The 23,800-nt window shown below is 38.0% G+C and overlaps 1 protein-coding gene and 1 long non-coding RNA gene across 2 annotated transcripts; one reads left to right on the top strand and one right to left on the bottom strand.

Moving 5' to 3' along the window:
- Positions 1 to 452: 452 nt before the first annotated feature.
- On the bottom strand, positions 453 to 1,694 carry LOC122061249. The gene is made up of 3 exons (XR_006134607.1): positions 1,578 to 1,694; positions 1,252 to 1,420; positions 453 to 943 (listed from the first exon to the last, which is right to left on the bottom strand). It is a non-coding gene; the product is annotated as an uncharacterized LOC122061249 (long non-coding RNA).
- A 16,295-nt stretch (positions 1,695 to 17,989) lies between these two features.
- LOC122061380 (pentatricopeptide repeat-containing protein At5g52850, chloroplastic) lies at positions 17,990 to 21,129 on the top strand. Its single transcript, XM_042624623.1, has one exon. It carries the CDS (start codon positions 18,266 to 18,268, stop codon positions 21,089 to 21,091), a length of 2,826 nt encoding a protein of 941 aa, XP_042480557.1. The 5' UTR covers positions 17,990 to 18,265; the 3' UTR covers positions 21,092 to 21,129.
- Positions 21,130 to 23,800: the final 2,671 nt, after the last annotated feature.

Here is a 23,800-nt window from a genome sequence, read left to right as displayed (position 1 = left end):
TAGAAGGTTGTATCCACGAAGAAGTGGTAGAAATTGAGTGCGCCAATAATTCGAGGCATTAAGCTTCAAAGGCAGTTGAGGGGAAACATTGGTAGAAACCACCTGCAAATCTGAAGCAGAGCTTGTAGCAGAAGAGGGAGAAGCCATGAGAGGATCAGAAAAGAAAACTCATTTGAGAGGTAGCGCTCTGATACCAAGTGATAATATTCTAATTATGTTTAATCAAGATTACAGGATATATATACATAAGAGATAGCATCTAGTACGGTTACACAATTACACGGTTATAACAAACACTAGCAACTTGTCTAGGTAACAGCACGTGAGCTAGACATGGTTGGTGAGGGAGTGCTAGCATGTGTGGCCGTATACTGAGGTATCTCTCTAATAGTGAATTACCATTTACATTCGGACAATTTGCAGACTTGTTCTTCTTTCTTGCAACTCTCACATTGACCTCTTGAATCATTCCTAGTCCTTTGGATCATGGCAAAAGGAAGAACAAGCAAGGGGCGCCAGAGGATTGCCAGATATTCTGCTAGGCATGTTACGTTTGCCAAGCGTCATTCTGGGCCCATCGTCGTTTTCTCTCCATCGGGCAATGCATAATCATTTGGACGCCCATCTGTGGATTCTATTGTCCATAGGTTTCTCTCATAAAACTGCCCATAGGTGGGGGAGGAAAGTATTTTCTCCATCGTCGATGGGTACCATCTAGCCAATGTTGAGGAGCTGACCTGGGAGTATTCTGAGCTTCTTATCTAGCTTCAGGAGGAGAAGAAAAAGAGCGAAGAACTAGAAAGGTTAGGGGATAACCATGAGAATATTCTATGGTGGGAAGCCCCCATTGACAACCTCAACTTGTCTGAGCTCGAGTACTTGAGAGACGCATTGGTTGAACTGAAGAAACGCTTAACCGAGTGAGCTACGCAGATCATTCAATCTGTAAAAGTGAAACAATACAATACAAGATCTGTTCAGGTGTAACTGAAATTATCTTTCATGAATATGTAAAAATTCGATGTATATAAAGGGGATTTCTTTCTCATGCCTAGTGAAATATAATGTTTCACTCTTTCCATATGGCAGTACATGGTTTAGTCAAAGGGCATGGTAAGCATAAATTTTTACGAAAACAATAATAATTAAATAAGTAGAAGAATTAGCTAAAATTACAAAAAGATGCCATTTGTATTTTAGAGGAAAAGAATCATAATTGGAGATGATAAACTAAGCTGAAAAGATTTTCACCTCATGCAGTAATGGCTGGTGATCAGTAGGAAAAATGCGAGGAAGCATTTCCGTGAGGTTTTGAACATGCAAAAGGGATGAAGGAGAAGATGCAAATTTCCTCGGTCCAATTCCAAGGTGAACTCCTCTCTCAAACTCATGTCCTCCTGCCCTTTGATGGTTTTGTGTTCTATAGGGGGGTAAAGCACAATGAAGCTTGTTCTTAAATGGAATTTTTTTCCTTCAAAAGTATAGTGAGAAAACAGGAGATTTAACATGAAAAGGTTTATTAAGTGTATTTATTTTTGTTCCCTTATATAACAAAGACTAAAACTCATGTAACATACCTGGTAAATCGTTGACTCGATTGTATAGTTTTCTATATTTCTATTGTGCTTCTTAACCCTTTGGAAACTGTATTCCTTCATCTCTTCTCTAGTAATGCATGCATTTGCCACGTCTTGACACAATCCTACTCTTAAAAAAAAAAAATTCCTGAACAAAAATATATTGAATGAGAATAAAAAATTATTCTTTTATTAAGGTAGTAGGAAAAATGAAAGATCATCATATACATATTGTACCTAGACTAGGGTGATAATTAAAAACCACAAATAAGAGAATAGCATGAAATAGTCCATTTCATATTAATGGGGCCAATCTTGGATAGAACACGAAAAAACTGAGGGTTGTGATGGGTTATGGTGGCTAGTTTCATGCCTAGCTTTCAGTACCACATTTTACCTACTAAATTGATTCCTAGTTATAGGTTTTCTAACCATGTGCTTGTGTATCATTTTACAATGGCCTAGGCCCACAAAGTTGTTTTGCATTATTCAACCAAGTTGCTTGGTAGACCAATCTTGAGCCTTCATTACTAATGTCAAGATGCCTTCAATAATGTAATTTATCTCTATGCAATACTTGATTTAAAAACCTGTTATATTTTAGAATTATATTAAATCTCATTTTATACATAAATATCTCTAGTTAAGGTGATAAAAATGTAAAAAAATCAATTTCAAGTAAACTAGGAAGTGAATTCTCAATGGGAATCTAAGAAAAGAGCGTTACTTTTATTATTGATAAGAAGAGAAAAAGTTGAAGTTTCAAAGTTCTTTAGTTCTCTATTGCAAAATGAAATATATGTCTACTTTATTTCCTATTATGATTTTTTTTTATTCATGTAATTCTCTTAGTAGAAAGTAGAAAAGGTAGAAAGAAGAGGATAATACAAAAATTCACATCATCACTTGAGGATAAATTTGCAACCGATTGTTAAGAGTTAATTGGGAATTAAGGAAGTTTTTTATAACAATTTCTCTTTGTTGAATTAGACCGGGACATCTTCCACTTTGAATGACTTTCCTTCTCATATCAAGGACAAGTTGGTGATAAATGATCAGGGGAGACCTAGATTTCTCTAATTTAGTTTCATTGCTTTTGTTGGTGCTTGGGGCTGCCTTCTAAAAGATGGTAGTTGTAAGTCAGTGCATCAAGCAAGTTTCTCACTTTTTCAAGTTAGTAGCATTAACCGGGAATTATTTTAAAAAAAAAATGGGGTTAAGAATTAAATGGGGTTAACTAAACCACTATAATTTTTATTCCAAAATTTTTAAATTGGTAGAAGGTGGTCTTCATTTTTTTTTTTTTTTTTTTTTTTTTTTTGCTAAATGATGGCCAAGATTTCGTCACCGTATAAGGTGGTGTTCATGGTACCATTATTTGCAACTTTGTTAATAAGATTCTATTGTGTGTTGAGGGGGGAAGGAAAGAAACATTCAAATAAGAAGAAAAGATAGAAGCGTTTGTCATTCTAAATGTTTTACATTAAATAAAAAATATGGGATTAGATAATGTGTTCTTTGAGATACTTTGGAGGTGACTAAAGTTGTTACTAGTTCTTAATGAGTTTTATCAAATTAGAAGATTCACAGAGATTAGGACATTTTCTTAGTATACTATTTCATCTTTTTTAGTTTCTTCACTGTGTTGAAGTTTATAGATGTTCCCATCAGTGCTCATGTTTCTTTTAATTTACGAAGATATTGCTATTAGGCAGCTAGATTACTTCCTCTCTCAGTTAACACTTTTATAGAAATTTATCATGTTTTGTGGCTAGCTTCTTTAGTAATATAGTTTTTAGAAAAATAAATAAATAAGTAAAAAAAATTGAGAATAGAAAGTATATTCATGAATTACTTTGCCATAAGATATTAATGAATCAATACCAATTTTCATTTGTCTTTTTTATGTAACCTAAGGTAGGATTTTTTTCACATTTTGTATTCATCAGGGGGGGAGGGGAATGGACACATATCCTCTCCAGTGCCCTAGTGTACATCAAGTGGTTGGCAGCATCCGGGCATGCATCCTTGGCCAACACCACGCCCTGGGCACACTAGTCACTTGAGAGGATCTAGTTTTGGGAGAAAGAAGGAAAGATATCTATAAAAATGTTGTGTATAGTTTTTAGCACATTAAATATTTTTGGTACTTCCGTGTATAGTATGCTTTTTATTTCAATGAGATAATGTGATTGACTATGTGGTTATAGTTCTTTCTTCTTTTTTTTCTTATAATTTAGGTAGATTGCTTTTGTTGATATGATACCTTCTTGGTTATTCGACACTTTTATTATAAGTTAGCTTCTTTTAATGTATTTTTGTTTTTTTTTTTTTTTTGGGTAAATGCAGATTTACTTAGATAGATGTGGAGAACTTGTGGATGAAAGCAACATTGGTCTTGGATCTATGGATAAAAAATGGACCATACTATCATGCACAACACAGATAGAGACCTCCTAGATAGGGAGTCAACAATATGTGTTGTTATACCCGTGCCCTGACCCAGTCTAATTTGAACTGTTGTGATAGGTCTCGGACCAGAGGTGGAAAGTACCACCGGGTTTTGGCTCGTGGTTGCCCATTGCAGAAGGGGGAGAGATGACCCCACATGCTCATGTATTGCTTACCAATCCAACTAGAGGGGATTCAGACCTTCCGATCCCAGACGGTAAGTGACCCAACACCCTACACCTAAATCCCGACACGCACCAAAACTGTCGAAAGACCATGAGCATAGCCTAGAGTAACTAATTGTGCGAGACCAACTGATGCACAGCAAGCAGTCGAGATAGCAAATTCTCTTGACCACCAGAAACAAGCCGCTAGAAACATTGGGTCTGTTTCTGCTAACCTGTTTTCACTGGCCATTTAGGCCGCTGATTGGGTTTCGATGCCCGTGGGTTCCACCATCCGCATCGTGGACAACCCCGATTGATTCCAAATACTCCCCCACACCTTCCTTAACGACGTGTGCACCCTACGGACCAAAGGAGTTGGGTCCACATGCCCCGAAAGTCGGATTAACCTATTTGGAACAGGACTAGGACCAGCCAAACAGGCCCTAAGGACCAACTTATCATATAAATGGAAATGAGGAACTATTCCTCATTTCTCACTTGTACAATAACGTGGGAGAGGGAAAGGAGAGAAGATAAAGGAAGATAAAGGAGGGGGAAGAAGAAGGAGAAGGGATTTGGACTCACATTTGCTCCCGCCTACGTGCATCCATACCAGAATCCTTATCGGAGGTAAGTGCTACCTCTCCTACCACTCTCTCTCTTCATTTTGAGCTAGGGCAAGCTAGGTATAGATGGAATCTTGGCCCACATACCTTCTAAAGCTTGGGGATTACGTATTTCACCTCCCCAGTGCTATTGCCAAGCTCAAACTAAGTTTAGTGAGCTCCGGCAACAAGTTAGACCAAATGACCATCTAAGGTTTCGATCATTCAGTCAACGTATCTCCCAAATGGCCTGGTGGAATCGGGATTTTAATGGCTTAAAATTATGCTAGGAAAATCCCCCACAACCTCCACGGTGTAAATCCTGGCAATTAGGCCCGAATCAAAAAGCCCCAAATCTCACAGGCAACTTCTATACTGCCAGCGGAAACACTGGGTCTTTTTCCGTTGACTGTTTTAGGTGACCTGTTTTAGCCTTAGGAGCTCTCTGTTACACTCACTGGAAACACCTATGATGTTTCCGATGAAAAGTGACTATTTCTGATGACTGTTTTTGGTGACAGTACTGTTAATGTGGGACTTTGTCTGTGCCCTTTGGGGGTAATCCCTATGGGACCCATTCGATGTTTCTGACACATAATAACACTCGACTAGGTTTGTGCCTAGGACAGAGACTCGCATGTACCCCGAGGCTGGTAGCGAATTGAACAACCGGTGGCCATACTTGAACCCCAATCCACACAAGTATAATCACGATGAGGGATGGCTAACTTTTATTTTTGGGAATTTTTAATCATTTTAGAACTGCTCACATGCATAGATCTTCTCATGATTATTTAAATTGCTTAAATGATGATGATGTTCTATTACATGTTATATTTTGATGGGAATGATATGAGATGTATATTGATATGTATAGCAGGATCCGACGTGGCCGAGGTGGTACTGATACCGTGATCACCGCGTGATTATTGTATGCATAAGATGAAATCCAGTGTGGCCGAGGTGGTACCGGTACCATGATTGCCGTATGTTTGTTGCATTCATGCATTGATTATGTGCATTAGAGTTAGTTGTAGTAATGGATTACGCTTTGTGGCTGATGTGTTACCTGTATTGTGTACTCTGGGACTGCAATTGAAAATGGATGCGCTTCGTGGCGAATGGGAATCCCAGTGTTGCATATTCTATACTCAACTACTTTGTATGCTAGATAGGTATATAGTCGTGGGTTACACTTTGTCATCAATGTGCTCTCAGTATCGTGTCCCCGGGACTATATTTGGAAATGGACCCGCTTTATGATTGATGGTGATACCGGTGTCACGTGATTCATACTAACTGTATCATTATGAAGGAATGTAGGATATTATGGTTAGGTGACATTCCCCATGCTACGTCCCCTTGCCAACATTAGGTAAAGTGTTGGATAACCCAATGGTGGTATATTCGATGAATCTTCCCGGAATGCCACACCCGCATTACGATGTGATTGTTATTGGAGGCAAGAACTTATCCGACATGGCCGATGGATATACTGGTGTTGTGACTGTCATGAGGGGGTTATCAGGGGTTTTTTGGGTGACCAATGGATGCATATCAGGACCGACAGGTTCCTAATCACGGCTAGGGTTTGTATCATTGTGTAGTCGATTGCAGTTCCAAGACCAGAGATACAGCCTAATGTGCCGTAGTAGAATTTACCAGACTTAGTTGTATTGTTCGGTGGATAATAAAATAAATGAATTGTATCATGAGCATCATGGACTATGTGTTTAAATTCTCGTAATCATACATTATGAATTATTTATGCTACTGCTTTTGCTTGGTTATGCATGAACCTCACTCCTCACTAAGCGAGTTGGAAAGCTCACCCCACGTATATGCCCCCTTTTAGATGATAATGTAGGTACTATTATACCTATGGCATGTGACTCATTAAACTCGGGGCCGGAGTACGGTGTGAACGACTGGTGGATGCCAAGAGTGGAGGAGCACGACTAGGACTGTGCTTGTGACCATTGTGCTTATGCCGCTCCCTGAGGTGCACCATGTACTTTTGGTGATTTTTGATACTGAATGATATTGTTAGTATTCTTTTGGACTTATGTATGTATAAGTCATGATTATTTGTAAACGGATAAACTTGGTTATGGATATGTACATTATCACTAGATGTTCCCCATTTTACTTATGATTCCGTTAATATACTCTGATTCCGCTGCTATTAGTTGGTTTGTGTTGTGAGATAGTGAATTGTTAAGGTACTGCCATCAGAGATCCTGGTAGGTTTGTAAGACCGGTAAGCGTCTTACTCACACCACCGGTATTCCTATACGGTAAGTTAGGTCTACTGGAAGTGGGGTGTGACATGTGTTTAACTCCCTTAGAACATAAAAGAAAGTACAAGATTGAAAGGAAGATTTAAAATACAGAATATCATCCTCTAAAATAGGTTTCAAGATTAGAGGCGTTATTGTAGCTTCACGATACAAGTAGGAGACTACTTCCTTGTTATCGGACTCCACCAAAAGATGAAGGATATATATCCTTTAAATATGGCTTCTAACATTACCGAGCGAATTGCGAAAGCTTCACCCACTATTGGAACCATGAAAGCTGCAAGCTCAAATAGCGAATTATGGCTGCCCTTGGTAATTATAGAATATATAACATAAACCTCCTTTCCTAGGCTCAGTTGGAATACTGGTATCACAATTTATCTCGAACATATTTGGAGGCAGAGGGTCCTAAAGTCGCAACTGGCTATTGGAGATCTAAGCGCCAACTGAGAGATTTGATCTTGGCGGGATTATATTTGCTTGACTAAAATTTTAGGAATTCCATTCAGCCATATGGATAGCTTCCACTGGGGACTAAATTTGATGATCAAAGAGATATTCATTCCAAGAAAGCCAAAGTTACCAATAAATAAAAGAACATGGAGACATTAATTCTCTATTGGCTTGCTTCCCTTTTGAGGCGAGAACTCCATCCCAAAATCCAGTCATGAAGAGATAGATGAGAATCCGTTGGAACTCTATAGGATAAGTTGCATCTCAACTAAACAAATCATCCAAAAGGGCATGAAAAGAGAATGTGAGAAACTGAATCAGCCACACCTCCACAACAAGCACAGTGAGGATCAACAGGTATATCTCTTTGTATCAGATTTAATGATGTAGCAAGGCATCCCCGCCAAAGAAATGACTTATCTTTTGGCAGAGAATAATAGCCCCAAATCCTTTTCCATACCACTCTCGCAGCTATAGCCATAATTTTCAATGACGATGATGAGGTCTACATATTCCCCTTTGCAGTTTCCATAATAGATAACATATGATACGCACTCTTGACTGGAAAAAAAAAAACTCTATTTTGTGCTATTCCCTAAACAAGTTGATCCATCTGTGGGAATAACAATAGATGGATTTTCAAGATCTCCATCACCTCAGAAAAGGTTGAAAAAGGGAGTCCATAAGCTGAGAGACACATTGAAATGAACAATTAAGCGGTTGAAGAGATTGGTTATGGAAACCCAGGAGGGAGGGTCCAAGTGTGATGCCATATTTGAATGTATCACCATGAACTACTCGCCATAATGAACTAGATTTAAGGATTTTTTGCCTATCAATGATGCTATGCCATGCTTAACTTGGGTTACTCCATAGCATCATTTCGTATTCTGTAACGTCCCAGCCCCATTAACCTTACACAATATTGTTCTCTTTGGCCCATGGGCCTCAAGGATTTAAAATGCATTGTTCCATACTAAGGAGGCTAAAGGTTATCAACTAGCCCAATAATCTCTCCCTAGGCAATGTGGGACTAAAGTTTGTACACCCTCACCGGTCTCCCAAACCCCCTGGTACTTGCCGTATTCTTGGTGTGGACATCTCACCGATCTCCAAGATGGGTCTGCTACTTGTCGTATTCTTGGGTCATCACACTTCCCCCCTTTCAGCACAACGTGCCCGCTGTAGTCCCACACACTATTAGGGTCTGCTCTGATACCATTTGTAATGCCTCGGCCCCATTAACCTTGCGCAATATTGTCTTCTTTGGCTCATAGGTCTCAAGGCTTTAAAATGCATTGTTCTATGTTAAGGAGGCTAAAGGTTATCAACTAGCCTAATAATCTCTCCCTAGGCAATGTGGGACTAAAGTCTGTACACCCTCACCAATCTCCCAAATTCCCTAGTACTTATCGTATTCTTGATGGGAACACCTCACCAATCTCCCAGGCGGGTCTGATACTTGTCATACTCTTGGGTTGTCACATATTCAATGTTTTTTTGTTTGATGAATATCTTTTCCACTAAAAGAAGAAAAAAGTAAGAAGACTAAGGCCCCTCATTTTTATTTTTGATTTTTATCTATTTAACAAAAATCACTAATGAAAACTATTTTTTATCAAAATATAAAAATGGTTTGGTAACTACTAGACAAAAATGGTTTTTTTAAGAGAAATAGGCTTGATATCCTTGTGTGCGAAATGCTTTTTTGAAGAAATGGGTGAAGAGATGTCCCCTTCATCCATTTTTCTTATAACTCTATTTCTCCACTTTCCCCATCCCGCTTGTTGCAACTCCTTCCCCTTTCATTGTCCCACTTTGTATGCTCCCCTAATCCACCCTTCTCATCTCTCTCTCTCTCTCTCTCTCTCTCTCTCTCTCTCTCTCTCTCTCTCTCTCTCTCTCTCTGTGGTCTTTGAAGAAAGTAGATCTTAAAATCAAAATCTGAAATCAAAGAAAGCCCCAAGGGCTAGTTATTGCAGCCTGTTGCGGAAAGTCCACAAGGGCCAGCAACCATGGTTGCAATGTGCAGCTGATCATAGCTGGTGGGCTACTGGTCTTCAAGATCTTCAAAAAATGACCATATAAAAAAATGTTTCAATCAATTGACGGAAGGAAAAGAAAGGGATGGGAAGTGGGGATCAAACATAGCTAGCACTAGTTGACTATAACTTTTATCGACGGAAGTGAAGGATTTGTAGGGATGGGATCGAGTTTTCTAGGGGGTTGTGGGTAGGGATGGAGCATAGAAGGGTTTTTGTTGGTTTTTCCTTTTGATAAACACGTGCTTAGTAATTCTCGACGCAAAAACAACCAAAAATGGGTTTCAATGAAAAACCATCAATGACTTTCAATTTCTTTTTTATTTTGTGTTTTATTGATTGTTTTAAATAACCTTCATAAATGATACTAAATGCTACAAAAACCATTTTTGTGAACAATAACTAAAAAAAAAATGATACCAAAGAGGGCCTAAATTTATCACTGACATAAGTCACAACTATCATATGTATCTTGTTGATTTTACAAACTAGAATTCTCATACACTTGTGCGGTGAAGAACATTCTAACATTATAACAGGAAACCAAAATAATGACTGACCACAAATGAGACCACTATCAAACATTAGAAGGAAAAGAAAAATAGAAAGGGATATGAATAGTTACCCAAAAGATCTTAATGGCAACAATTCGTCTTTTATGGCTGGTTAATGGAGAAGGAAGGCTTTATATAGAGAACTCAATTAACGCATTTGGTAAAATCTTGGTTGTAGAGAAAATTTGTGCGGAAATTCTATGATGTCATTAATTGAGAAACAATATTAGGGCTTGGTTGATAAAATTAGAAATAAATAGATACATCACCGCAAAGTTAATGATTTTTTGTATACTAATACAAAAAAAAAAAAAAAAAAAAAAAAAAAAAAAAGATCCATTTTATATTTTCTAAAAGTAATGTAATTAAATTTTGAATGGAATGAAACCTAATTTTAGGAAAGATTATAATGAATTATATCCTTTCAAAATTTTTAGGGGAAACCACCTTCCTTGAAAGCAGAATGGTCCCTGAAAGAGAAATAGCTATGATAATTTTTCTCCCAAATGGCATCTTAGGTTGTTAGGAAATTGAGAAATAAATTAAAATATAAAAAATTCATTTAAAAATGAAACAACTAAGAGAGTGGGGAAGGGTTTCTGGCTTCGCTTTCCTTTATAGTAAGAAAGAATAAATTTCACTTAACACATAATATTCATAGAGACCAGATAAATAAACATAACATACATACACACATCTATACATCCCTCCTTACAAATATATATGTGTATGTGTGCTTGCATGTGACTTGTTGGAATTCAAATATCATAAAATGTCCACATACTTATCCAAAATAATAATAATAATTTGTCCACATCATCATCTATCATTTTGGAAAGTTTCGGCCCCATCTAATTCTCCTACATAGATATATGACTGTTGAAAATTCATTGGCAATTCAACTTTGACAATTGCTAGGTGATTCATTTTGGTCATTGAAGCACAAACATAAAGGTGTCAATTTGCTTAGCCATATGATAAAGATGACCATGACCTTAAAACATAGTTAATCAATGGGAGTATCTTCCTAACCATTGCCCTGGTTTAGAAATCAGATCTCCACATGGCTCAAAATGGCTAAAACCACATGATATGTATCTGTTATTTATGAAAATAAATGTTCACCAATCGGATTGGCCAATTTTTGGTTTGCCTTTTTCCTTTTCAAAATTCAACCCTAGGTATGCAGCAACCAATGTGTCTTTTAAGCAGGTTTCTATAAGATAAATTTTAGATAGAATTTTAGCTCATTTTTTATATTAACATAAAGTTGGGGATTGCTAACTAGTAGCGTGGCTGCTACACCAGCACAGGGACCAACCACCAGAGGCGCACAGGCATACAACCAAGGGGCATGTAGTCTTTCACCCCCACCCCCACCCCCAAAACATCTGAGTGTAAGGGTGTGTAACTTGGTAGTGATTTTTTTTCCTAGGGAAATATTCTTGTACCACTCCTAAAAATCCCCACCCCCACCCCCAAAACATCTGAGTGTAAGGGTGTGTAACTTGGTAGTGATTTTTTTTCCTAGGGAAATATTCTTGTACCACTCCTAAAAATCCCCATAACTTGGAGTGACCCAAAAAAATGAAAATAATATTCACCGCAACCCTAATTTGTAACACCATTAACTGAAAAACAGTAGAATGATTTTGTTACCCTCCTATTTATAAAGAGCTCATTTTTTACCATTTGAAACCCTTCAGCTTCGATTCCTTCAGCAACCTGATGATTTCTACTTCAATCAGTTACAGATATAAACGCAAATTACCTCTCCTTGGTGGATGACGAGGTTTACGCCATTGAGAATCTATTATCTCGATTCAGCAATAACTGCAGTGAGATCCTTGACCTGGAACAAAACCTCCGGAGACTCTCCCTTGCTGTTTCTGTCAGACAAGAGAATCGACATGGAGAGTTGCGTTCGTCGTTAGAGGACGATGGTTCTGATCGAAACCTAGAAGTGGAGAGGAAGGAGAATGAGGTGAATAGAACAAGGTTGATATGGTGAAAGCGCAGGAATTCTCCCTGGACTTTTGAACGGAGAAAGAGGAGAGTGGGAAGAGAAAGGCGAATGGGTTTGAAGATGGAGAACCGCCATTGAAACGTAGCACACAAAGGCTAGAGTTCCAATATCGCAGAAGGGATAAAAACCACGGTTTAAAAAATGGGCTTTTTGCCAAAGAAAAAAAGCCCTATAATCGGTGTTTTTTCAGATCCGTAGGTCAATTTCGTGCCTTCGACCAATTCGATCCATGTAGCCGATTTTGTTTTGTTCCGGGTTATGAGATGACTAACAGATCTGGATCAGGTGGGAATCGATCTGAATTGGCTTAAACCCTAGAAAACTAGAATAGATCAGCCATAATTAAGGATCGTATTCTTTTGGTGTAACTTGGAATGTAAAACCATTGCCAGAATTCAAGATCATATCCGAGCCATTGCAATCGAAGTTGAAGACGCTACCGTTGCCTTCAATGCCAGTGTCGCTAATGGCACAAAACCTTCTTCTCCTCTAGTGGAACTCAACGATGGTGTTGCGGTTCTTGCCAACATGGAAGATCGGTGAAAGGGGAATCCATTCACCCACTATTTTACTAATTAAGGTCAAGGGGGTATAAGGGTAATTTTACATAGCCATAAGAGTAGTTTAGCCATTTAGATAATATGAGACTCCTGCCGTCATCACTTAACGCCCTAATCCTACCAGAATGGGTTTCTTAGAAATAATCTTATGAAATTGAAGGGTATACTAGAAATTATTTTCTTTTTTGGGGATCACTCCAAGTTATGGGGATTTTTAAGGGTGGTATAAGAAAATTTCCCTTTTTCGAATTAATAACTCTATATTAACAAATAATCGGAACTTTACAATCAGCATTTACATAACTTACCATTAGATTTCTCTTTTAACAAGATTTTTAAATTTCAAAATTTTTGTGGTACTACATATATTTTACTGAATGTAGCTTTTGTTACTAAATAAAAATTTAAATTTCAAAAAATTTATGAATTCTTGGTAAGTAAAGCTTCTTTTAGTAAAATGCACCCGATCAATCGATTCCATATCATAGTTGCAAGCTCTAGGAATGCAAATAACATGATCAACCTACAAGTCATCTACCCCCTTACAAAGGACCCTTACTAATCTTTCGCAATACATCTATACCAAGCACATATATCCAAACAATAAAAGAAAAATCCCAAAATGACATGAAATACTTTCTTGAAGGGTTTGGAAGGATGTCAAGCAAGTAAATGTAACTATACACACAAACCATAATTAAAATAAATACCTCAATTTTGTTAGATACCTTTGGTGGATAAAATTCCATTCCTAGAGTATCATTCACCAACATAGGAGGAAGGGAGATTATGGAGAGAGGGAAAGGGAGGAAAAGAGAAGAAAAGTGGAGCGAGAGAAGGAGAGAGTTTGAGAGAGAGAGAGAGAGAGAGAGAGAGAGATATCCGGTGAGTAAATTGGTTGAGAAGGGGGATAGAGATATGCTATGTGAGAGAGTTAAAAAGAGACTTTAGGATTGTAATATGCATTTGAGAGATAATTTTGGGTTGATAGCCTAAGTTAGGAAAGAGAGAGAAGGGGATACATGTAAGGGGAGTTGCTTAAATTTTAAGGGGAAAAAGAAATAGTGGGTGAAATAAGAAGGAACATAATTGGTATTTTTTCAGTCTTGGTCCATAGGCTATATTATGCTTACATATATTGAAAAGAAACCATTGGCCAATGCTCTTGGTCCTTGGGCTATGCTAGGTCTACATAGAAAATGAAACCATTTGCAATATCTGCGCTACATAGTATATCCTAACCCAATATTTGAAATTTTCACACAGAAGTAAGTATAGATTACCTACTTTTTTTATTCCTAGTATGGTAACTAGATTAGAAATGTGGAATCCATTTTTCTTTTCTTTTGGCAAGTAAAAGAAAACATAGGTTCTTAGTTTGATTTTACATAACCAAATGAAATTGGAGGAAAATAGCTTGGGAATTCTGTATAATGTACCATTTTCTTTTGGATACTAATCAAAGTTTGTTTTGGATGCATCGCTTACTACAAGTAGATCCATGTCTAGAAGAAAGAAGGAAAAATCTCATGAGAATAGATATAAACAAAATCGCAAGAGAATAGATATAAACCCAAGAGCTCTGTGACAACAATTGAGTTAACAAATAGCATCAAACAATAGTGAAAACTTGAGAGTACTTGTAGATGTTGCTGCGATTTTTCTTCAAAATGCTAAGATTTGCATTTAGATGCGTTTAGAATTCATGACAAGAACTCCACAGGATCTGATTGCTGATCTATTTGTCACTATTTTTTACTGGCTTTCATAACTGCTTGAAAAATAAAAAATTCATGTGGCAGACCAGTATTAGAAGATATCATTTATATGTTCAAAACTGTGAATTAAATGCAATCAAAGGTAAAAACCTGGCCCTGAAACTATGTGTATAGAGATTCAAGTATTCTAGATAATTTTTATACTTCAATCTATATTTGTCATAGAGATTCAGCAACATGTCAATGCAACCATAGCCACTCACTAGAAAAAACATAAGAACTTTTCTTGGTTAGATAAACTTAATACAATGCAAAATCAAACTCTAACAAATGTATGGACAAAATTTTGAACTTTTCATAGACCCACCAAGTATACTACTTATCTATTGTATTTAACATCTATCATCTTAAATTAAACATATAGCTAAAAAATATAAGTATACAATCTGTTATTTATCATCTTTAACTTATGGGGACTTAGTATAAGATGAAATTTTTTAAAAGTGACCTAAAAAATATTACTATGAATTTTGGATTTGAATTCTGTTATTTCTTCCAAAGACCTGGCAAACCTATTTTAATCTCACAATGGTAGATGAAGCTATGAAAATCTATTATTGCCAAACAATGTTAATAGAAAATTGATTCTCTATTTTTCATTAATTGCCTTTGTACAAGAGTTGAGTATAAATAAATGCAATGTATAGTGTTAGGCTGTTAAGCAGATAAGGATGATGAGGTTTACAATGAGTTGTCTTAAGAATAGAAATGGTTAGAGTACAAATCATATGGTGGCTTTCCTAAGAAAGCTCTACCAAATTTTGAGTTCCCTTATATGATGGGTACTCAATATCGGTCAATATAGGAAGGTAAATCATAGTGTGGCTTTGCTAAGAAAGCACTACCGAATATTGAGTTCTCTTATATTTTTGGGTAATATTTAGAAAGATATAGATTGAGGATGGAGAGATAAGGAATTAATTGAAAAAATACGTTATAAAATATATTTCAGATAGAGAGGGAGATAGGAACATGTGAGAGAGAGAGAGAAAAAGAGACTTCCAAAAGAAAAAGGAAAGTAGGAGAGATAGAGAAATGATGTGAGATATTAGAATAATAAAGGAATTAAATTTAGAAGGCATTTAAGTATTATAAAAATTGTAAAATTATGAAGGGTACCAACAATTTAAGAAAATAAAAAGAATAAAAAAAAAACAAAAAAAAAAAAAAAAAGATAATGGAAGTGAAAAATTATCAAGTGAAAGTTTTTGCAACCATCGCTACAACCTGTATATGGGTTTGCGGCAGAGATGGTATTTTTTTTTTTTCCCCCTTTCAAAAATCAGTTTCATAGACAAACCCACAGCCATAGCAACCATGTTTCGACCAACAAGGAATATATCTGGTACAGAATAAGTCGCACATTTTTTATTTTATTTTTAAATCAAAGATCGTATTATACTATATACTTGAAAAAAAAAATCTTATCACTTTCATCATCAAAAACTTAAAAAATCCCAATTTTTTTGTAGAACATGAAAGATGCACAAAGGGGAGACAATCTCAACCATTATAGGGCAAAACCCTAACATTTGGGATGACTATAATACTACTATTGAAAATATCAGCTATGATACCAATTGTTGAGAATACTGAATATCAAATCAAAATTTAACCCTTGAAAATGCCTCCTTATATGCATTAGGGCATTTTCTAAACAATCAATAGAGAGGAGTTAGGGTTACTTATAGATTCACAAAGGTAAAATCCTCCAAACGGAAGCAGCACTTGAACCCATCATCGCTTGATGGAATAAGCTTTTTCAATGACGAAACCCTTATGAAGGTAGATTTTCTCTTAATCACTCAATATAAATTCTCAACTCATTTGTGCATTTAGGGTTTCCATTACCATCATATTTATAGTTGAATCTCTTTAAAACCAACGATTGTGATTATGCCAAGTGGTGTGATCTTACAACTTGTCCATTATTATAGAAAATGACTATCGATATAAAATGTAACCATTTACTCCCAAGTGATAGAAATTTCATTATGTTTTACTCCCTCCACATTCCAACATCATATAACAAACATACAGATATAAAAATGGATATCTATAGACACCCAATTTTGTCATCCTCCCCCACCCCCCCAAAAAAAAGATTTACTGGATGTGGACAAGATCTATGCTCTCTTTTGACAGTCAATAAATGACCTAGAACTTAATCCTAACCTAGTCTAAAGCTCTAATTCAGCATGAGATCCTAATATGGACTGAAATCCTAATCTGACCCAAAACTCTAGTCCAACCAAATCATTCCCGATCTCATGGCACCTAATGTTAGTAGGTTATATATTGACAAATGAATTCTAAGTATTCTCTGAAGGTGCCTGAACTCATTGTGGCTCACCTTGAGCCCAAACAAGGCTTAGACTAAGATTTTTGGTCTTGAGGGTGGGTCAAGGTTGGAAATCTTTAGCCATGAGTAGGGGTCGAATCAGGTAGTCGGGCTGACCCCAACCCAACCCGAACCTGAATGTTTTATTATAAACCTTGATTTTTATTATGTTTTTGGGTAGGTTTGAGAATTTTATTATTGATATTACTTGTGCTCTGTAGCATATTCTCTTAAAAATTTAGGTTTTTGATTTCCCTAACAGTAAGCTTCTTCAAATGTTTATGTGTGGGAAGAGAGGGACGATTATTTTCAACCAAAGATAGGTTTACTGAAACATGTACTTGCCTCCCCAAGGACAAGGCCAATCAGGGTTGGATTTTTCTGGCCCTAAATCAAGGTCAAGCCGGACTTGGCCCTTGCTAAGGGAACTCAGGGTCAAGCTGGGGTTTTCAAAAGCCAGACCCAACTCGACCTTATTGCAACCCTATGAAAAATCATTCATTATGCCATTATGGGAAGTGATAAAGGACACAAAAAGCAAAAAGAAGAGAGGTCTGGTTATTATCCCCTCTGAGTTCCACACAATGGACAATGCACAATGTAGAATGTACAGTGCACAACGCACCATGCACCATATGGTAAAGTATTGCAATTCACACCACCAGGCACACTAGAGAAATTTTAGTCATGATTTCAAGAATTGGTATTGGATCGATGGATTGGTCATGATCGATCTTGATTCCGATCAATTCAAGACGGTTGATTCATGTCAAGGAACCCTAGAGTCACTTAATTTTTCAGATTTGAGGTTTTCGATTCTAGGGTTTTTGGTATTGATTTCGACCGATTTCAATATGTTTAGGATCAAAATTGGATAGAGACTGATTCAATCCCTGATTCCATGTTTTAAAATGCAGCTCGTAGACGACAAAACTCATTCAAATTGGGAGATTCGAATTGGAATTAGAATCATATCAGAGTCGGTAAAATTGCCCAATATGAATTAGAATCAACCGATGATGATCTTAATCTTCGACGATTCGATTTACCCAAAAATGAAAAAACGATTCGAACCGGTTGATTTGATTTGTTTTCAAATGGTCCAGGTTCATTCCAATCAACCCCAGATCAGAAATGGTTACAAGTTGCAACGGACACCCCCAGAGCTCAAAAGGGTTCAAGTACGTCGAAGCACAGAGCTAGTGCAGTAAAACTGAACCTAGCATCAGGAGGTTTCGAGAATACATTGAAAACGAAGACTGAAACCTCGCATTCTTCTCCAATAGTGGAATACGAGTAGATGGCTCTCCACTGTGATACTGACAAGCCACGACGAAGATTTTGTAAGCAGTCTGTCAGAGCTTTGGATCAGAAAATTGTTCCCTTTGGGCAATGAACTGTACTGCTTAGCATGAGTTTCTGCAAATTCATCACCTCTGACTTGTTCTATTCTCCATTACTTCCTCCTTTTCAAACCCAAGTAATTATCCCTTCTCTTAGAAACCTGATTTTGCCTGCTTTTCTTCACTACTGCAATTTTGACCAACAGAAGCCATTTGCTTTCAGTTCTTTGCTTAGAGGAAAATGGATTCAGAAATCAGAACCCAAGATTGCTGGTGGAACGAATTTGTACATTTCAGAAGCTTTTTGTTCATGGGTTCTTTCTTATAGCAACTCAAGGTCATTGAAAGAGGGTGTATATATCCACAGCCCTTTAATCAAGCTGGGTCTACAGGACCACTTTTTTCTGAACAATCTTCTATTGTCTGTCTATGCAAAGTGTTTTGGGATTAAACCAGCACAGAAGATGTTTGATGGAATGTCTTACAAGGATATGGTATCATGGACCAGCATGATATCTGCTTATGTTAGAAATGGAAATCACGAACAGGCATTGGAATTGTTTGATCAAATGGTGATTTCTGGTTTAGTCCCTAATGAGTTTACTTTTTCTAGTGTTATACGGTCATGTGCTTCTCTAAGGGAGCTCGAGTGGGGAACTCGTGTGCAGGCACAGATAATAAAGTATGGATTTGAATCAAATACAGTACTGGGAGGTGCCTTGATTGACTTCTATTCTAAATGTGACAATTTTTTGGAAGCATATGAAATATTTACATCTATGGACAATCGTGATACAGTCTCTTGGTCCACAATGATCTCTTCCTTCGTCCAATCTCAAAGGTGGGATCAAGCTTTAAGACTATATCTTCAAATGATTAAGGTGGGGGTCCCTCCTAATGAGTTCACTTTCGTGAAACTTTTAACAGCATCCAGTTTTCTTGGTTTGGACTATGGGAAATTAATTCATGCTCATTTGTTACTGTGGGGGGTTGAGTTGAACTTGGTTTTAAAGACAGCTCTTGTAAATATGTATGTGAAATGTCAGAGGATGGATGATGCTTTGAATGTGTCAAACCATACTCCTGAATCTGATGTCTTACTGTGGACTGCTTTGATTTCTGGATACACTCAAGCCTTTGATCTTGAGAAGGCAATTGCTTCATTTCGTGAGATGGAGACACTGGGTGTCTTGCCGAGTACTTTCACTTATTCTGGTTTACTGACTGCTTGTTCCTCTGTCACAGCATTAGAAGTAGGGAAACAGCTCCATTCACGAGTGATCAAGGCTGGTCTGGAGGGGGATGTCTCTGTTGGAAATTCTCTCATTGATATGTACATGAAATGCTCTCAATCTGTACACAATGCTTTGCAAGCATTCAATGAGGTACTGGCACCTAATGTCATTTCTTGGACATCCCTGGTTGCCGGATTCACTCAACGTGGACTGCAAGGTGAAGCCTTTCGGGCATTTGCAGAGATGCTGGTTGTTGGTGCGGAGCCAAATTGCGTTACGCTCTCTAGTATCCTTAAGGGTTGTGGTACAACCGAAGATTTAAGTCAGGTAAGGAATCTTCATGCCTATATAATTAAAACTAAAGCAGACTCAGATATAGCTGTTGGGAATTCTCTTGTTGACGCTTATACTAGAGTTGGGGTGGTGGATGATGCATGGTGTGTCATAGGCAGGATGAAGCATAGAGATGCCATCACATATACATGCTTAGCCACAGGACTAAATCAGATAGGTCATCATGAAATGACATTAAACATCGTCCTGCACATGCAAGATGATGATATTAAAATGGACAGCTTTAGTTTGGCGAGCTTCTTATGTGCATCGGCTAGCTTAGCTGCGATAGAACCTGGAAAGCAGATTCATTGTTATTCTGTGAAATCTGGTCTAGACTTCTGGCTATCAGTCTCTAATGGCCTTGTTGACTTGTATGGGAAATGTGGAAGCATAAGGGATGCTCACAAAGTTTTTATGAAAATTCCAGGGCCAAATGTTGTGTCATGGAATGGGTTGATATCAGGATTCGCATCGAATGGTCTTTTCTCTTCTGCTCTCTCAAGCTTTGAAACCATGAAGTTGGCAGGAACCAAACCTGATTCCATTACATTTTTATTGGTGCTTTATGCCTGTAGTCATGGTGGTTTAGTTGATCTGGGTCATGAGTATTTTCACTCAATGCATGAAACTTATGGTATCACACCTCAGTTGGATCACTATGTTTGCTTAGTAGATCTCCTTGGCCGGGCTGGATATCTAAAGGAGGCCATAGCTGTGATAGAAACTATGCCATTGAGGCCAGATGCATTGATCTACAAAACATTATTGGGTTCCTGTCGTGTACATGGAAACTTGTCTCTTGGGGAACATATAGCAAGGTTATGTATTGAGCTTGACCCGTCAGATCCAGCAGTCTATGTGCTTCTTGCAAACATGTATGATGACTCCGGAAGGTCAGATTTAGGTGATCAGACTCGCTGGATGATGAGGGAGAGAGGATTAAAGAAGAATCCAGGTCAAAGCTGGATTGAGATAAGGAACAAGGTTCATGTCTTCAAATCAGGAGGTAGATCCCACTCACAGATAACTAAGATTCACGAAATGTTAGAATCTCTGAGTGACAGATTTAAGAGCATGGGATACTTGTGTGGAGATGATGCAGCTTCATCTCATCACAGTGAGAAGTTGGCAGTTGCTTTCGGTCTTCTGAATACCCCATCAACAGCTCCAATACGTATAATCAAGAACCTACGTATTTGCAAAGACTGCCATATGTTTATGAGGCTTGTGACTCAATTGTTTGATAGAGAGATAGTTGTGAGGGATGGAAACCGTTTCCATTCATTCAAGAATGGGCACTGTTCATGCAAAGAATATTGGTAAATGGTGACACATGCGACTTTCATTTCCAATACTTTCCATATTTCAGTTTTCATCTCTCTCCTCCTATTTTAAGCCCTCATTGAAATGCCGATTGTATCTTCTGGAACCCTAAGAGAATACATATCCGGGTGCCATGTCAAGTGCGGATTTTTAAAACTTGCTTGGTACAAAAAGCCTGAGGTATGATACCTTTTCACTTTCTTTTCCAAAATGATAGATGCTTTATGTAATTTTCTTTGGTCTTTTGTCCTTCTATTTGTATTGTACTTTAAAGAAGTTAGGACAAATTTTAACAAAACAAGGAGCATCTGATCTGATGGCTTCCTCCTCATCTTGCTGCTTTAGAACATTTTGTCTTTGGGATTTTATTGAATACATTAAGCTCTACAACCAGAACTGTCATCCTTTTTGAAAAGCTTCTGGATCAATGTCTTAGAACTCACAATGGGTGTTGGGTGGTGGTGGGCAGCTTTGTATGCACGCAGTGTTACACCCGTGCCCTAGCTCGATTGAATTTGGACTTTTGTGATAGGTCTCGGACTGGAGATACAGAGTACCAATGGGTTTTTGCTCGCGGCAGATCATTTCATATCAGTCCAACTGGAGGGAATCCAGGCCTTCTGGCCCCAAGCGTTATGTGCATTCACACCTCTACATCCGAGTCCCAACATGTACTAAAATTGTCAAAAGGTCATGCCTATAACATAAGGCGACCCCCTATGGAATGACCAAGAGGGGACAGCTGGTAGTCAAGGCACAACACTGCCTTGACCACCGGAAACAAGCCCACCGAAAGCACCTGGGCTGAATTCGGTGGCCTAATGTGTTGTTGGTTGGGTTCCGATGCCCGTGGGCCCCACCACCTGCATCATGGTCAGCCCCTAATGACCTCCCACACTCTCCCACACCATTCCCCATGACTTGTATACCCTATGAGTCTAAAGGGGTGGGCCCGTGTGTCCTGAATGACGGATAACCTACTTGAACCAGACAAGTGACAACCAAATAGACCCTAAGGTTTTCACTTACTACAAATAGGAGAAGTGAGTTCATTTCTCACTTCTCACTTGTCCAAAACATGGGAAGGAGATAAAAGAGAGGAGAAAGGAAGAAAGAGAGGGAGAAGAAGAAGGAGAAGAGGAGGCGTGACCTAGCTCCCAGCTACACAAATTGTTGTCGGATTCTTGCCGGAGGTAGGTGCTACTTCCCCTACCACTCCCTTTCCTCATTTCTAACTTGTGACCTTGAGCAAAGGAGTGAACCACCGGGTTGAAGGGGTAAGCCTCGATTCTGGCACCTCCCGGAGGTTGGATGAATGTGCATTTCACTCTCCTGTGTGATTGTCGAGCTTAAACCAAGCCGGGTGAGCTCCGGCAACACTTTTAACCAAATGTGAAGTTAGAGTTTCAACTGTTCGATTTTCGTATATCTCAAACGGCTTGGAGGAATCGGGACTTCTTTAGCTTAGAAGAGAGGTAGGAAGACCCCCTACAAACTCCATGGATTAGATCCAAGCAATCAGGCCTGAGTCGGAGAACCCCCAAAAGCATTGGCACCTTTCTGGGAATCCACCATAAACACCTGGGTAGGATCCGGTGGTACATTTTCAGTGAAGCCCAAGCTCTTAGGGGCTCTCTGCCAAGGCCATCAGAAACACCATTGATATTTCCAATGGATTTGGTCTATTTCCGATGGCATATTTTCGGTGACCATGCTGTTCTGTTCAAAAATTGACTGAACTTGTACTCTTTGGGGTAGCCCTTGTGGGTCCCCTTTCGGTGTTTCCGACACCCATTAACACCCAATACTCTTGTATATAGGAAAAGATAAGCACATACAGTGAGACCGATCGTGATCTGATATCTGATTGACACACTTGGAACTCTTTCTAATCAAGTACAACCAAGGTGAGGGATAGTTGATTTTATTTTGTGGAATGTTTCATATTTTTAGAATTGCCCATATGTGCTAGAAATTATGAATGTTCTTTAATTGTTGAATGTATATGTAAATCTCACGACATGTTATGATCATTGAATTATTATGATTATGAATTTAGGAATTGTGATATGTGATGTATGTTGAGATGTGTGACGGGATCCAGTGTGGCCAAGGTGGTTCTGGTACCGTGATTGCCATGTGGATGTTGCATTCATGCATTGTGTATGTGCGTTAGATTTAGATATAGTCATGGATTGCGCTTTGTGGCCGATGGTGATTCCCATTTATTTAGCATGTTTATTGTTAGCCATGCTCCTTTGGATTATATCAATTGTGAGCACCTTGATCAGAGATGTGATCTCACATCAAGATTTGGGAGATGATGTAGTAGAGAATCTTTTTAGTACAATTTTTGAATTTTCTATTCTAATAGCAACTAAAGAATGCCTCAGTTATATTTAATATAAAAAGATATGATTTATGGAGATATTGTGATTGGCTCTAACTTGGAAAGCCAAAGCACAAAATATTGTAAAATAGTTTTAGAAAATATTGAATTGGGAAGATTGGATATAAGCAATAGTGGTCTTCCCCAATAACACAAGAATTCTCAATTAAGTCTCTCTTTTCTCTCTTTTTTGTTTGTGAGTGGTGGTTTTGAACATAGGGTTTTGAGAAGACTCTAGTGACAAGAATGAAAAGATATAGTGGTGGGAAGAACTGATCGTGAAAGAGCTAAGGTCAAGTGGAGGACTTGCACTTGTGAGC

This window comes from Macadamia integrifolia, chromosome 14 (assembly GCF_013358625.1).
Source record: "Macadamia integrifolia cultivar HAES 741 chromosome 14, SCU_Mint_v3, whole genome shotgun sequence".
NCBI classification, from domain to species: domain Eukaryota; kingdom Viridiplantae; phylum Streptophyta; class Magnoliopsida; order Proteales; family Proteaceae; genus Macadamia; species Macadamia integrifolia.
Note: the sequence above shows the minus strand (reverse complement) of the source record. Positions and strands in the feature narration are given on the sequence as shown.